The 13,882-nt window shown below is 45.4% G+C and overlaps 1 protein-coding gene across 2 annotated transcripts in view; it reads left to right on the top strand.

Annotated features, from left to right (window-relative positions):
- The first annotated feature begins 4,777 nt into the window (after positions 1-4,777).
- NOC4L (nucleolar complex associated 4 homolog) overlaps positions 4,778-13,882 on the top strand; it is a 29,293-nt gene continuing 20,188 nt past the window's right edge. Inside the window, exons 1-5 of one of the 2 annotated variants that reach the window (XM_083590306.1) lie at positions 4,778-4,974; positions 6,338-6,458; positions 7,822-7,928; positions 9,301-9,402; positions 11,338-11,487. In XM_083590306.1, the coding sequence (XP_083446432.1) occupies positions 4,843-4,974; positions 6,338-6,458; positions 7,822-7,928; positions 9,301-9,402; positions 11,338-11,487 (612 nt within the window). In that variant the 5' untranslated portion in view covers positions 4,778-4,842. The remainder of the gene's footprint in view (positions 4,975-6,337; positions 6,459-7,821; positions 7,929-9,300; positions 9,403-11,337; positions 11,488-13,882) is intronic. The other variant, XM_083590307.1, reaches the window with a different exon arrangement.

Genomic DNA, 13,882 nt, shown 5'->3' with positions numbered 1-13,882 from the left:
TACTTTATGTTCTGTAGAGCTGTTGACTTCCGTCCTTCCCTTCCACCAGTTTTCCTATTTCATTCTATAACACTGGTCAACAACAAATTTGTTGTCTGTGTTTTTTCAGATGATTTAGGACGAATCTGATGTGCTGAATCCAAAAATCACATCGGTTTTGCTCAACCAGGTCAAGTTTTTGAGCTATGGCCACATGTCTTTTTTTACGTTTTTGTTCACATGTACGCTTGTGTGGAGCATTTTAGAAGAAGTTGGTAGGGGTAAAATGCCATGTTGAATACTTGTTTTGATTGGAAATGATTATTTTAATGACAAGAAGTATTCAGGTCTGATAGTTCTGGGTGATTATGTCGAAAAGGGATCAGTTTGAAGTCATAAAACCTTGAAATCTTCCATAAATTGGTGCGGCAAAGCATAAAGTTGGGGGATCAAAACTAAGTTAATGGAAAGAAAGAACTGGAGCAGCCTCAAGTATCCTGATCTTCAATCAGCACGTCATCCTGTAGCTCATTGTGATGAAATTCCAGTGCCTATCTTCGGAGAACTTCCTGACATTAGTGACGAAGATGCCTCCAGTGTTGAAGGACATGAAGAAGAAGAAGTGGTTCTTGAAGATGATGCTCCACATCCATTTTCCCAAAAGCAGTTGAATGATCTAGTTCGCGACCTCAGCTTGTCAAAGGACTCTGCCAAACTGTTGGCATCCAGATTGAAGGAAAAAAACCTCCTCTCTGACAGTGCTCGCATCAGCTTCTTCTGCAACAGGCGTCAAGAGTACCTCCGTTTTTTCTCGAAAGAGAAGGACTTGGTGTACTGTGCAAATATTGCGCAGCTTCTGCTCAAGCTTGGAGTGCCACAGTACGAACCCAAAGATTGGAGACTGTTCATTGACAGCAGGAAGCGATCACTGAAATGTGTTCTGCTACACAACGGCAACCAGTTTGCCTCTATACCCCTGGCTCACTCGAGTACACTGAAGGAGAACTATGAAGCAGTGAAGTATGTGCTGGGGAAAATTGGTTATGATCACCGTAAGTGGTTTATTTGTGTTGACCTGAAGATGGTGAACTTTTTGTTGGGACAACAGTCTGGCTTCACCAAGTACCCATGTTTTCTGTGCATGTGGGATAGTAGGGACCGTGCTCAGCATTACACGAAGAAGGACTGGCCTGTGCGGGAGGAATTGGTGCCTTGCAAAAAAAGGAACGTCATCAACGACCCTCTGGTGGACAGAGACAGAATACTCTTCCCACCGCTGCACATCAAGCTCGGCTTAATCAAGCAGTTCACCAAGGCTCTGGACAAGGATGGTGACTGCTTCACTTACTTGTGCCAGGCTTTTCCAGGATTGACCATGGAGAAGTTGAAAGCTGGCATTTTGATGGTCCTCAGATCCGTCAGCTCATCAGAGATCCAGAGTTCAGAAACTCAATGAACAAAGTGGAACTGGAAATGTGGAAGGCATTTGTTCTGGTAGTAAAGAACTTTCTTGGCAACAATAAGGCCAGAAACTACGCAGAACTTGTCAACAACATGCTGACTGCTTTCAGAAACCTGGGCTGCAACATGAGCATCAAGATGCACTACCTATTTTCACATATGGACCGGTTTCCTGAGAACCTGGGTTCAATGAGTGACGAGCAGGGGGAGAGATTCCATCAGGACATGAAAGAGATGGAGACCAGGTATCAGGGTCGCTGGGACGCAGTCTTGATGGCTGACTACTGTTGGACTCTGAAGAGAAACCTCCCTGCCGCTGAGCATTCCAGGAGTTCCAAGAAACGGAAGTTCAAGCCCTGAAGTTTGAAAAATGGTGAAGCAACATGCAATTTACGTGTACTTACCTTTATCAATGCCCACCATTCAGTTTACAGTAAACCTGACCTGATGGAGAGAAACGGATGCCATTTCCTGATTCAGCAGTGCAAAAATACCCTAAATCAGTTGTAGAAATCTAGACAACATTCAAAAAGTAAAAAATTGTTGCCCAGTGTAATTCACAGTTTCTTTGATTAAATATTACAACATGACATAAGATTTACTTCAATCCTGCCAACGTTTTCAAATTTGTACAGTTCTCACTTATATAAATCAAAAATTTACACCATTCTTTTTGGTACTTTGTCTCCTCCTGATTGCGAATTCTGTGTGTCAATTTAGCCATCTCAGTGTATTCAACCAGCTTTATCTGCCATTCTCCTATTGTCAGCATCTCCTGTTGCTTCCACTTTTGAGCTATCAGAACTCCAGCTGCTGTTGTTGCATACAGATATAATCTTCGATCAATCTTCTTAATATCTTCTCCCACCAAACCTAGCAAGAATTCTTCCGGCTTTTTGGGAAAGCTATACTTAAACATCTTTTTTAACTCGTTATAAACCGCTTCCTAGGGAGAGCGAGTCTTGAAACAAAAGGAACAGTTGCAGTATAGGCTAAGAGCAAGACTCTGACCCTGATTTAGGGAAGAAGGAAAAGTTGCATTGGGTACTTTACCTGGGAGTAAACATAACTTGAGAGAGAGGAAGGCAGACCTTGCCTTGTCGAGGGGGGGGGGGGAGATGCTTCTGGAGGGGCAGTTGCCAAAAGAGCTCAGGGTTCTGGTATTTTGAATGTAGGTATAAAATAGGGGGGGGGAGTATGTTTAGTTACCTAATTAAATTAATGACTAAGCAGGGCTTTGAACATGATTCACCCAGGGTCAGAATCAATGTTCTAGCCAAGGCACCAGAGTGCAAGGCAGATGGGGCTTGTCAACCTGGGAAGGGAGCCCACTTAGGAGGAGGAAAACTAACCCTAAACCTCTGCTTCCTTGTGGGATACCGGTATATCTTACACATCTGGAGTAGAGTCCCTAAGATGGTTGGATGGCACCTTGTACACCACCTGGTGCCAAACGTATCTCCCCCCAGTTTTCAGGGGTTTTATTATTTGCTTTTATTAAAAGATTTTCATGGATAACAAAGATACACATAACATCTCTGTTTTCAGTTCATAGAGTCCTTTCTACATGTCAGTTACACTCTATGTGAGACATTGCTGTTAAAGGGGAATGTATCCACAATATAGGGACACGGGTGGCGCTGTGGGTTAAACCGCAGAGCCTAGGATTTGCTGATCAGAAGGTCGGCGGTTTGAATCCCCGCGACGGGGTGAGCTCCCGTTGCTCGGTCCCTGCTCCTGCCAACCTAGCAGTTCGAAAACACGTCAAAGTGCAAGTAGATAAATAGGTACCACTCTGGCGGGAAGGTAAATGGCGTTTCCGTAAGCTGCTCTGGTTCGCCAGAAGCAGCTTAGTCATGCTGGCCACATGACCCGGAAGCTGTACGCCAGCTCCCTCAGCCAATAAAGCGAGATGAGCGCCGCAACCCCCGAGTCGGTCACAACTGGACCTTATGGTCAGGGGTCCCTTTACCTTACCTATCCACAATATACGAAATACTACTCCAAAAGTATTGCTCTGCTGTCCTTTGGACCTTATTATCAGTGAGGTCGAGGGGGCTCTTGTTATCTGGGCATCTCACAGGGAGGTCACTTTCAAGTTGCTAACACAGCGGTTTGACTTCACCTCCAGAGGCTTACTCCATTGTCTGCGAGACAGATGTCAAAACGATAGCCTCCTACCAGCCAGGCCAGATCCCTTAACCCAGAGGAAAGTAATTCTAATCATGTGTGGCCATGTTTTTCCTATGCTTTTGGTGCCCAATGATGCCAAACCTCCTATGTAATGTCTCTCAACTTCTGTCAACACTTACTGTAGAAGCCCTGAACAACCTGAGATCAGGATACCTGAAAGACCAGCTGAGTTCTTACATCCCAGCCTGGTCACAAAGGCCCTACTGGCCTCACTTCTTTAAATGTAGCTTGATAAATTTCCCCAAATGCCACAGGGATGCATCCTGACATACTTTTATTTTTAGTACGTGAAAATTGTTATACAGTATATACTACAGAAGTGTAGAGTTGGAAGGGACTCAAAGAGTCAGCTAATCGACCCCCCCCCCCCCGTGCAATGCAATCTTTATTGTTGGGGTTATAAGATAAAAGGAGTGGGTTGGAGGATATTTTTTTACTGTATTTATATACAGTGGTACCTTGGGTTAAGTACTTAATTCGTTCCAGAGGTCCGTTCTTAACCTGAAACTGTTCTTAACCTGAAGCACCACTTTAGCTAATGGGGCCTCCCGCTGCTGCTGCACGATTTCTGTTCTCATCCTGAAGCAAAGTTCTTAACCTGAGGTACTATTTCTGGGTTAGCGGAGTCTGTAACCTGAAGCGTATGTAACCCGAGGTACCACTGTACCGCCCTATATCCGCAGGTCTCAGGGCTGTTTCCAGGATAAAATCAGAATTATAAAACCCCAAAGTACATAATCAAAATAAAAACAACAACCCAATAACACACACACATTTTAAAAAGGGCATACCATTCCAGCTTAGAAAACAAGTTTGCAACATTACTGTCTAGGCCCCCAAAAAATCTGATAAAAAAACAGTGTGTAAAAATGCACGTGTTGAAGAGCCGCTTTGTCTCTTCGGCTCCGGGCGGATCCTCGGCTCTTTACGCGCGCCTTGGCTTGGGCGCTTCGCTGCGCATTGCGCTTGCATCTAACGGAGCCTCGTGCGGCTTCCTCGTGAGAAAGGAAATAAAAGCAACATAAGGATACACTGCCAGGACTGCCGGTCGCTGCTGCTGCTGCCGCTGATCCGGAGCGGAGGCGGAGCCGAGAGGAGTCTCTTCCCGCCCCGGGGGCGGAGGAGGAGGATCGGCTCTGGAAGGCGGCGCCTGGCCGGGTTTCCTTCCGCGCACGTGGGTGCCCGGGCCCCGGAGGAGAGCAGAGAGCCATGGCGGGCCGTGGGACCGGAGGGAAAGGCGCTGTCGCCGCCGCCGAAGCCGCGCTGGGGACCTGCCTGGAAGCGGTGCTGGGCAGCCGGAGCAGCGCCAACCGCGTCTTCGAGATCCTGGAGCTGCTGCAGGTGAGCGAGGCGCACGGGCGCCGCCGGGGGAACCGGGCGCTCCGGCACCTCTTTCTTTTTTGGGGGGTGGGGTGGGGTGGGGTGGGGGGAAATCCCAGGAGCCGCACGACCCGAAGCAAAGAGGATGCTCAGGAAGGGCAGTTGCCTCTGGCCACGAGTGGACGCCGGTCTCAGTGCTCCCCATGCTTGGGCAGATGGATGGATAGATGGATACTGGGTTTAACTCAAAGGAGAAGCCCCACCGAGTTCGCAGGTGCTTACTTCCTGGCAAGTGTGGTTCACATTGCAGCCTTGGGCAGGTGATATTCTCCCTCCCTCCCTCCCTCCCTCCCTCCCTCCCTCTCTCTCTCACTCACACACACACACACACACACACACACACAGGGACACACACAGGCAGGCAAGCACACATACAGTCCAAGCCAGCACCTCCCATAGATCACCAGTGCCAGATTTATGTATAAGCTAAACAAGGGATGCGGGTGGTGCTGTGGGTTAAACCACAGAGCCTAGGACTTGCTGATCAGAGGGTTGGCGGTTCGAATCCCTGCGACGGGGTGAGCTCCCATTACTTGGTCCCAGCTCCTGCCAACTTAGCAGTTCAAAAGTACGTCAAAGTGTAAGTAGATAAATAGGTACTGCTCCGGTGGGAAGGTAAACAGCGTTTCCGTGCAGTGGTGTAGCGTGGGGGGTGCAGGGGGGCCGGCTGCACTGGGCGCAACATCTGGGGGGGGCGCTCGCACTCGCAGCTCGCACTCGCAGGGGGCGCAAATTACTTGCCTTGCCCCGGGTGCTGACAACCCACGCTACGCCACTGTTTCCGTGTGCTGCTCTGGTTCGCCAGAAGCGGCTCAGTCATGCTGGCCACATGACCCGGAAGCTGTACTCTGGCTCCCTCGGCCAATAAAGCGAGATGAGCGCCGCAACCCCAGAGTCGGTCACGACTGGACCTAATGGTCAGGGGTCCCTTTACCTTTACCTTTAAACAAGCTATAGCTTAGGGCCCCACTTTCTTGGCTTCCGTTTCCCACACTTTCCAAGCATGTAATGTTAACACAGACATGTGATGTAACAATCACACATCTAGCAACAGGAGAGAATGAAAATACTGACAAACCCTTCATTATTCCATTATTGCATTCATCAAAACTTATTTACACTGTTGAATTTATCTTAATGCTGCCAGTGTTTTCAGCTGTACACAATTATTTCCCACATATTCAATAAACGTCTTCCAATCTTCTCTAAACGTATGTTCTTCTTGTGTTGTTGTTCTATATGCTAAGTCTGCAAGCTGAGCATATTCTTCTTTGGTTGGGACCTTGCTCGTTTTCCATTTTTCCTCCTTCCCATTCCCGTACAGGATGAGCTGAAGGAGATTGTCTTGTGTGCCATCCGGACCTGCAGCCGCCTCTTTGGGGCTTTGCTTGAACGGGGAGAGCTCTTTGTTGGGAACCTGCCTCTGGAAGAGCCATCTCTGCAAGGTGAGGATGAATATCTGGGCAGGAAACGGGTCTAGGGGGAAAATTGTGATGGGCACCACTGGTATTTATTTATTTATTGCTTGCCTGCCATTCACCCTAAGATCCTAGGAGAGCCAGTGTGGTGTAGTGGTTAAGAGCGGTAGTCTCGTAATCTGGGGAACCGGGTTTGCGTCTCCACTCCTCCACATGCAGCTGCTGGGTGACCTTGGGCCAGTCACACTTCTCTGAAGTCTCTCAGCCCCACTCACCTCACAGAGTGTTTGTTGTGGGGGAGGAAGGGAAAGGAGATTGTTAGCCGCTTTGAGACTCCTTCGGGTAGTGATAAAGCGGGATATCAAATCCATACTCCTCTTCTTCCTAGGGCTAGGTCACAACATTAAAATATAACATTCAAACCAGTTTAAAACAACTCTGTGGTTGATCCACAACCAGCTGAAGACCAGTAACTCCTTCTATTTCTGTTATACAGGTGTGGGTGCCAATACAGTGGTACCTTTGTTCTCAAACTTAATCCATTCCGGAAGTCTGTTCCAAAACCAAAGCATTCCAAAACCAAGGTGTGTTTTCCCATAGAAAGCAATGCAAAACGGATTAATCATCCCAGACTTTTAAAAACAACCCCTAAAACAGCAATTTAACATGAATTTTACTATCTAACGAGACCATAAAATGAAAGCAATAAACAATGTACTGCAGTCACACAATCAGTGGCTGAACTGGGTTCCACACAGTCACCAAAAAAAGAGCTGCAAAAAGAAAAATGCAAAATAAATAGCAAAAACAGACAGACCTCAGTGTAACATTCAAAACAGAAGCGTAACACTCAAACCGGAGCACATTCGGCTTCTAAAAAAAGTTCGCAAACCGGAACACTTAATTCTGGGTTTGCAATGTTTGGGTTCAAAAGTTATTTGAGTACCAAGGCGTTTGAGAACCAAGGTACCACTGTACTTATGCAGTCAACACAGCTCTATCTGAAATGGATATTGAATAACAGTATCCATGAGGTTTTTTTAAAAAATGTATAATTAAAGGACTCTCAGACTCCTCCAATGTACAGTAAAATAGGTGGAGCACTCTTTCCCTTGGAGAAACACTCAAAAATTGTTCAGCAAAATAAAAAAACCAAACAAATTCCTAACAAGAGAAGTCATACATAGAATAAGGTTGTTGAACTTGAAAATCCTGACAAAGATCTGTTTGCTCATTCATTTCTTTCTTTCTTTCTTGACTATAACCTGAACTTGGTTGAGTGATAAACATTTGATTGACAAAAACCCCGTTCGTCATTCCCATCTGCCTTCTCTCTTTTCTCCCTCCCCGCTGGTCCCACATCCCCATTTTCTCATCTCGCCCCCTCCAGAGAGTTACAGTGCAGAAGACAAGTACAAAATTTGGATGAGGCATCGATACAACAGTTGCGTACATTGCTTGGGGGAACTGATGGGCCACGAGTCTTTCCAAGTCCAGGTGAGTTTTTCTGGGGTGATGAGTTTGGCTGCATGACTCTACTGTCAGGGAGAAAGGCGGTGTATAAATAAATATATAGGCAGACCCCCGTTTACACAAGGTTATAGCTTTGTAAACAAGCATTTTGGTTTCACTGTGAATGTCCCGGTCCTCAAACACTCTGCACTTCAGTTGGGAGAAAGCTGCACTTGCAGAGCTCAGGCAATGCTGGATTTCAGCATCAATGTTGGCCCTTGAGGAAAGAGGAAGGTACGCTTGGCAAATCCACACCGTGATCGACTCCTGCCTGGAAACCAATGTCCTCACTGTGGAAGGACATGTGGATCCGGAATTGGCCTCCACAGTCACTTACAGACTTATTGTTAAAACCGTGTTTATGGAAGACAATCTTACTCGGCTACGAGTGATCGCCAAAGAAGACGACGACACAAGTTTAACATGTGCACAACCGTGTATACGCTCATCGCTCCGAACCTGGAAGAGACTCGGAAATGTCATAAAGGCGTCACTGGAAAGGGTGGAGTTTGCAGGCTTTTTCAATGGGTTTCAATTATACGCAATTTCACTGCTGTGTGCGGTGCCTTGGAGCATAGCCCCTGCGTAAACGGGGGGCTGCCTGTAATACGAATAAAAATAATATAATAATAATTTATTATTTATACCTCGCCCATCTGGCTGGGTTTCCCTAGCCACTCTGGGGGCTTCCAACTGAATATTAAAAACAATACAGCGTCAAGAATGCTTGGGAAGAAGGCCGGGCAGAATGACTATCACGACTTAAGACTGTGGCTGCATTCGCACGTGCATTGCATCAGTTTAACTGATTATAAGGCTAGCTCTTCTGTCCTGTTTCCTAATGTTCTCTTTCCCTCTCCCCCTGTTTATTTAAAGGAATCTGTGAATGTTAGAATGATGTTGGATAGAAATTGAGTGGTTTCCAGCTGTAATGCTTTAAGAATATGGAAGAAGGGTTAATTAGGTTAAAAAAATAACTAAAATGGTGTTGGATTGGAAATAAGTGGTATTGGTAACAAAGTTAATAAGAATATGCAAAAATGAATTGATAATGTATGAAAATACTGAGTTATAAAATGTTAAGTTATAGAGATAAGATAAATGAAAGAGGGTAAGGATTTGCTGATTTGATTATTTAAATGGGAATACAAGAAGGGGAGGTGTGAGGAAGTCAAAGAAACAAGCAAACGAGTTGTATGTTATGAAAAATAATTGTTTTTAATTTTTCTTGTTGTTTTTGTATGTTTTATTTATCTTTTTATTTTTATTTATTCTCTTTCGTCATTATGTGTTTTTGTATGTTTGTCTTTGTGAAATCTTAATAAATATTTCTTTAAAAATATATATATATTTAAAGGAATCTGCCCTCTGCACCCTGATGAAATTTGTTGAATTGGAAGCCAAGCACCCTCTAGTCAAGAACGAGTGGCGGTTTAACTTCCCGCGAGAACTTTTAAAAGTAAGTCGCACTTTTGATACCATCGACCATGACATCCTTCTGGAATGTCCAGTGGAGCTGGGGGCTCTGTTATGCAGCAGTTCCGCTCCTTCCTCCTGGGCCGTGTCCAGAAAGTGGTGGTGGGGGATGAGTGTTCAGACCCCTGGGCTCTCACTTGTGGGGTGCCTCAGGGCTCCGCCCTCTTCCCCTATGCTTTTTAACATCTACATGAAGCCCCTGGGAGAGATCATCAGGGGGTTTGGGCTGGGTGTTCATCAGTATGCGGATTATACCCAGGTCTACCTCTCTTTTAAATCAGAACCACTGAAGGTGGTGAATGTCCTGTGAGGGTGTTTGGAGGTGGTTGGAGGATGGATGGTGGTTAACAGATTGAGGTTGAATCCAGACAAGACTGTTTTGGGGGGGATGGGGTGGGCCGGTGTGGAGGACTCCCTGGTCATGACTGAGGTAACTGTACCCCTGAAGGACCAGGTGCGCAGCCTAGGAGTCATTTTGGACTCACAGTTCCCTTTTTGCCATCATTTATTCCCTCTTTGTCTCTGAAGATTTGTTTATGGTCCAATTTGGGATTAACATAAAGTACTCCCCCCCCCTTTTCTTCTTCTTCAAGCATATGAATTCCTGTCCTAATCCTTTATTTAACAATAGTCTTCTGTGTTGTCTCTTTATACAGGTTGCTTGGTAGCAAATAACAGCTAGTTTTTTCTCACCAAAATATGTGTAATCCTAATTCGTCAGTTTTTATTGTTCAAACCATTAGCATTCCGAGAGAGCAATTTTAAATCCATCATTGATTCTTTTTATACAGCTTAAAGTCGTTAAAAAAATTTGTAATGACCTTATTTACTATCTTCTTCCTCCTGCTATTCCACCTGCTTATCTCCTAGTTCCTTATCGTATTTCCTCCAAAATGCTTCTGCTTTTATTGGCTCTACACATCTTTGCTTTATACATTAAAGAAAGTCCTTCTGGATATTCCCTTCTCACAGATCATCCTTTGTCTTCTATTGACCTGTTTTAGGGTTCTTCCCTCTTGGGGTATTTTGTACCCTTAAGCATCCTTTTATCACCCTCTTTTTTGAGGGTGCTTAAGGATTGGCACTAGGGACGCGGGTGGCGCTGTGGGTTAAACCACAGAGTCTAGGACTTGCCGATCAGAAGGTTGGCAGTTTGAATCCCCGCGCCGGGGTGAGCTCCCGTTGCTCGGTCCCTGCTCCTGCCAACCTTGCAGTTCAAAAGCACATCAAAGTGCAAGTAGATAAATAGGTACCGCTCTGGCGGTAAGGTAAATGGCGTTTCCGTGCGCTGCTCTGGTTCGCCAGAAGCGGCTTAGTCCTGCTGGCCACATGACCCGGAAGCTGTACGCTGGCCAATAAAGCGAGATGAGAGGCGCAACCCCAAAGTCGGCCATGACTGGACCTAATGGTCGGGGCCCCTTTACCTTGGCTCTAAGAAGGCGAGTTTGTTGTTTGTGTATCACAAGCCAGCTCACATGTGGCTCTCCAGATGTTGCAGAACCCCTAACACCCATAAGTTCTGACCATTATCCCTGCTGCCTGGGAATGATGGGAGTTGGACTCCATCAACATTGTTGGACAGCCATACGTTTTGTGGCATAGGTAAAGGTCCATTTGGGTCAGCATTTTTGTTCCAGCTAACCAGATGGTCTGGGAGATATGCAAGCATGTAGGAAGGCCTTGCTTTGCGTGGTTGCTTGTTTTCATAGTACATAGCATTCAGAGATGCACTGTCTCTGAAAATGGAGGTTCTATTTGAGCAAGAAACTGCATCTCAGTGAAATGGGGGGAGCATTGCGTGAAAAGGGATGGGCAGTATGATGGTTCAGCTGATCTTGCCTGCTGAGCTCCTGGCTTCCTTTCCTTGCGTTTTTCTTTTTTTTAAAAAAAACGTTTTTTTTAAATTATTTTTTGCTAGGTGGTTGTGGACGGCTTAATCCCGGTGGAAGCTAATTCTTCGCTCTTGATTTCTCGCTTCCAAGAATACTTGGAACATGACGATGTCCGGTTCTTTGTGATGAAGTCAGTGGCTGAAAATGTGGGTGGCGTCATGCAGAAGACCAAAAAGGTACTGGAAAATGTCAGCTGCAACGAAGAGGCTGAGCCCAGGGTGGAGCCTTGTAAATGACGAGGCATGTCTATATAGATGAACAGGTGGTGCTTATCGGATAAGGGTCAGTCTCCAAAGTCTGCTATCTCCAGGAGCAGAGAAGAATATAATAATAATAATAATAATAATAATAATAATAATAATAATAGTAATAATTTTTTATTATTTATACCCCACCCATCTGGCTGGGTTTCCCCAGCCACTCTGGGCAGCTTCCAACAAAGTATTAAAATACAGTGGTCTGTTAAACATTAAAGCTTCCCTAAACAGGGCTGCCTTCAGAAGTCTTCTAAAAGTCTGGTAGTTGTTTATCTCTTTGACATCTGGTGGGAGGGCGTTCCACAGGGCGGGCGCCACCACCGAGAAGGCCCTCTGCCTGGTTCCCTGTAACTTGGCTTCTCGCAGTGAGGGAACCGACAGAAGGCCCTTGGTGCTGGACCTCAGTGTCCAGGCAGAATGATGGGGGTGGAGACGCTCCTTTAGATATACTGGGCCAAGGCTGTTTAGGCCTTTAAAGGTCAGCACCAACATTTTGAATTGTGCTCGGAAACGTACTGGGAGCCAGTGTAGATCTTTCAAGACCAGTATTATGTGGTCTTGGTGGCTGCTCCCAGTCACCAGTCTAGCTGCAGTCCTTAAATCAGTGGTGTGTCCTTTGTCCCCCACTCTCTCTGCAGTTCATCTGAATCAGGCCAATGGCCCATCTAGTCCAGGATCCGGCTCCTGTAGTGGCCAACCAGATGCGTGTGGGAAACCTGAAACCAGGACCCCCCCCAAGCACTACAGCACTCTCTCCTGCTGTGGTTTCCAGCAAGTGCCATTCAGAAGCATTTCAGTTGAACACATCATAATGGGTAGCAGGGTGTGCTGAAATGCATCTCTGTAGAGGCATCTTGCCATCCCTTCCAGCCCTTGCAATATTATTGTTATTGTTATTAGTATTATTATTAGTAGTAATACCCCGCTGATGTGACTGGGTTGCCCCAGTCTCTGAGCAACTTCCAACATACCGTATTTTTCGCTCCATAAGACGCACCTGACCATAAGACACACCTAGTTTTTAGAGGAGGAAAACAAGAAAAAAATAATTCTGAACGAAACAGTGGATGTATGATTTTTGTGGTTCATGCTGCGACCACAGGCATGATATGTGATTTGATGGAGAGTTTGGGGTAGCCCAATGCAAAAATCCTGAGAATTCATGTGGATCCATGCTTTGTAACCATGTTTTTGCGCCGTTGCGGCCCCACAAAACGGTGGATGCGTGATTTTTTTGGTGCAGGCTATAGCCATGGACATGCTATGTGATCTGATGGTGAATTTGGGGTGACCCAATGCAAGAATCCTGAGGATCCATGTGCTTTTACCTCCCCACTCCCAGGTAGCCTCCTTTATCACTAGCATCCCTTATCTACCTCCCAATTGCTTGCCAATCAGCTGCTCAACGGCTTCGTTTCAACACTCCTTTCCCTCTTTCAAAAAAAAGAAAAGAAAAAAAAGCATGATTTGCTTTTTGCCCCTGGGCAATTCGGCTCCAGGGACTACACATTCGCTCCATAAGACTCACAGGCATTTCCCCTTACTTTTTAGGAGGGAAAAAGTGCGTCTTATAGAGCGAAAAATACAGTATATAAAAACATAATAAAGCATTAAACATTAAAAACTTCTACGTACAGGGCTGCCTTCAGATGTCTCCCAATGGATTTTTTTTATATACTACTTTCTTTTTTACATGCACTGACTACTTATTATAATGATGAAAAAATTCAGATTGGAGAAATGCGCTAAGAAAGCATGGTTCTAAAGCAGCAGTAGCATGAAATCATGTTATTAGTAGTCGTATTACTTTTACTGTTATTATTACTACTACTATTTAGGGTTAATGGCTTCTAAACAGTTCACAAATTAAAAAAACCCAATTGCAGATTGGCAACACCCCTTCACCAAAACACCAGATGATTCTCAGCACATGGTAACATGGAGGCAGGATTTTTGCACCAAGAGAGGAAGATGTAGCCCACTCTGAGCTGGGGAGAAATTTAACCGCTCATTAAAAGAAATTGCGAGAAATGTTTTTGCCAGCTCTGTTAGAAATAAGGAGGGACATTTTGCTCTTTGCCGGGAAAAGATTCCCCATCCTCCTTTTTGGTGCTTGTGATCACTGCCTAAAGCGGGGGACTCGCGCAACACCCTCACCTTGAAATCTGATATTTTTATTGATTTTCCATTTTTAACAATATTATAACATCATATCACCTTTTACAAATTTTAGCTCTGCTTAGCTTTTGATCTTCCTCCATTCCATCATCTGGTTTTTATAGAACACAACTTAAATCCGCAGATTTATACCGTC

The sequence above is a fragment of the Podarcis filfolensis genome (genome assembly GCF_964270895.1).
Source record: "Podarcis filfolensis genome assembly, chromosome: 16".
Lineage (NCBI taxonomy): Eukaryota > Metazoa > Chordata > Lepidosauria > Squamata > Lacertidae > Podarcis > Podarcis filfolensis.
The sequence above is the reverse complement of the archived record's forward strand: the minus strand, read 5'-3'. Positions and strand labels throughout refer to the sequence as shown.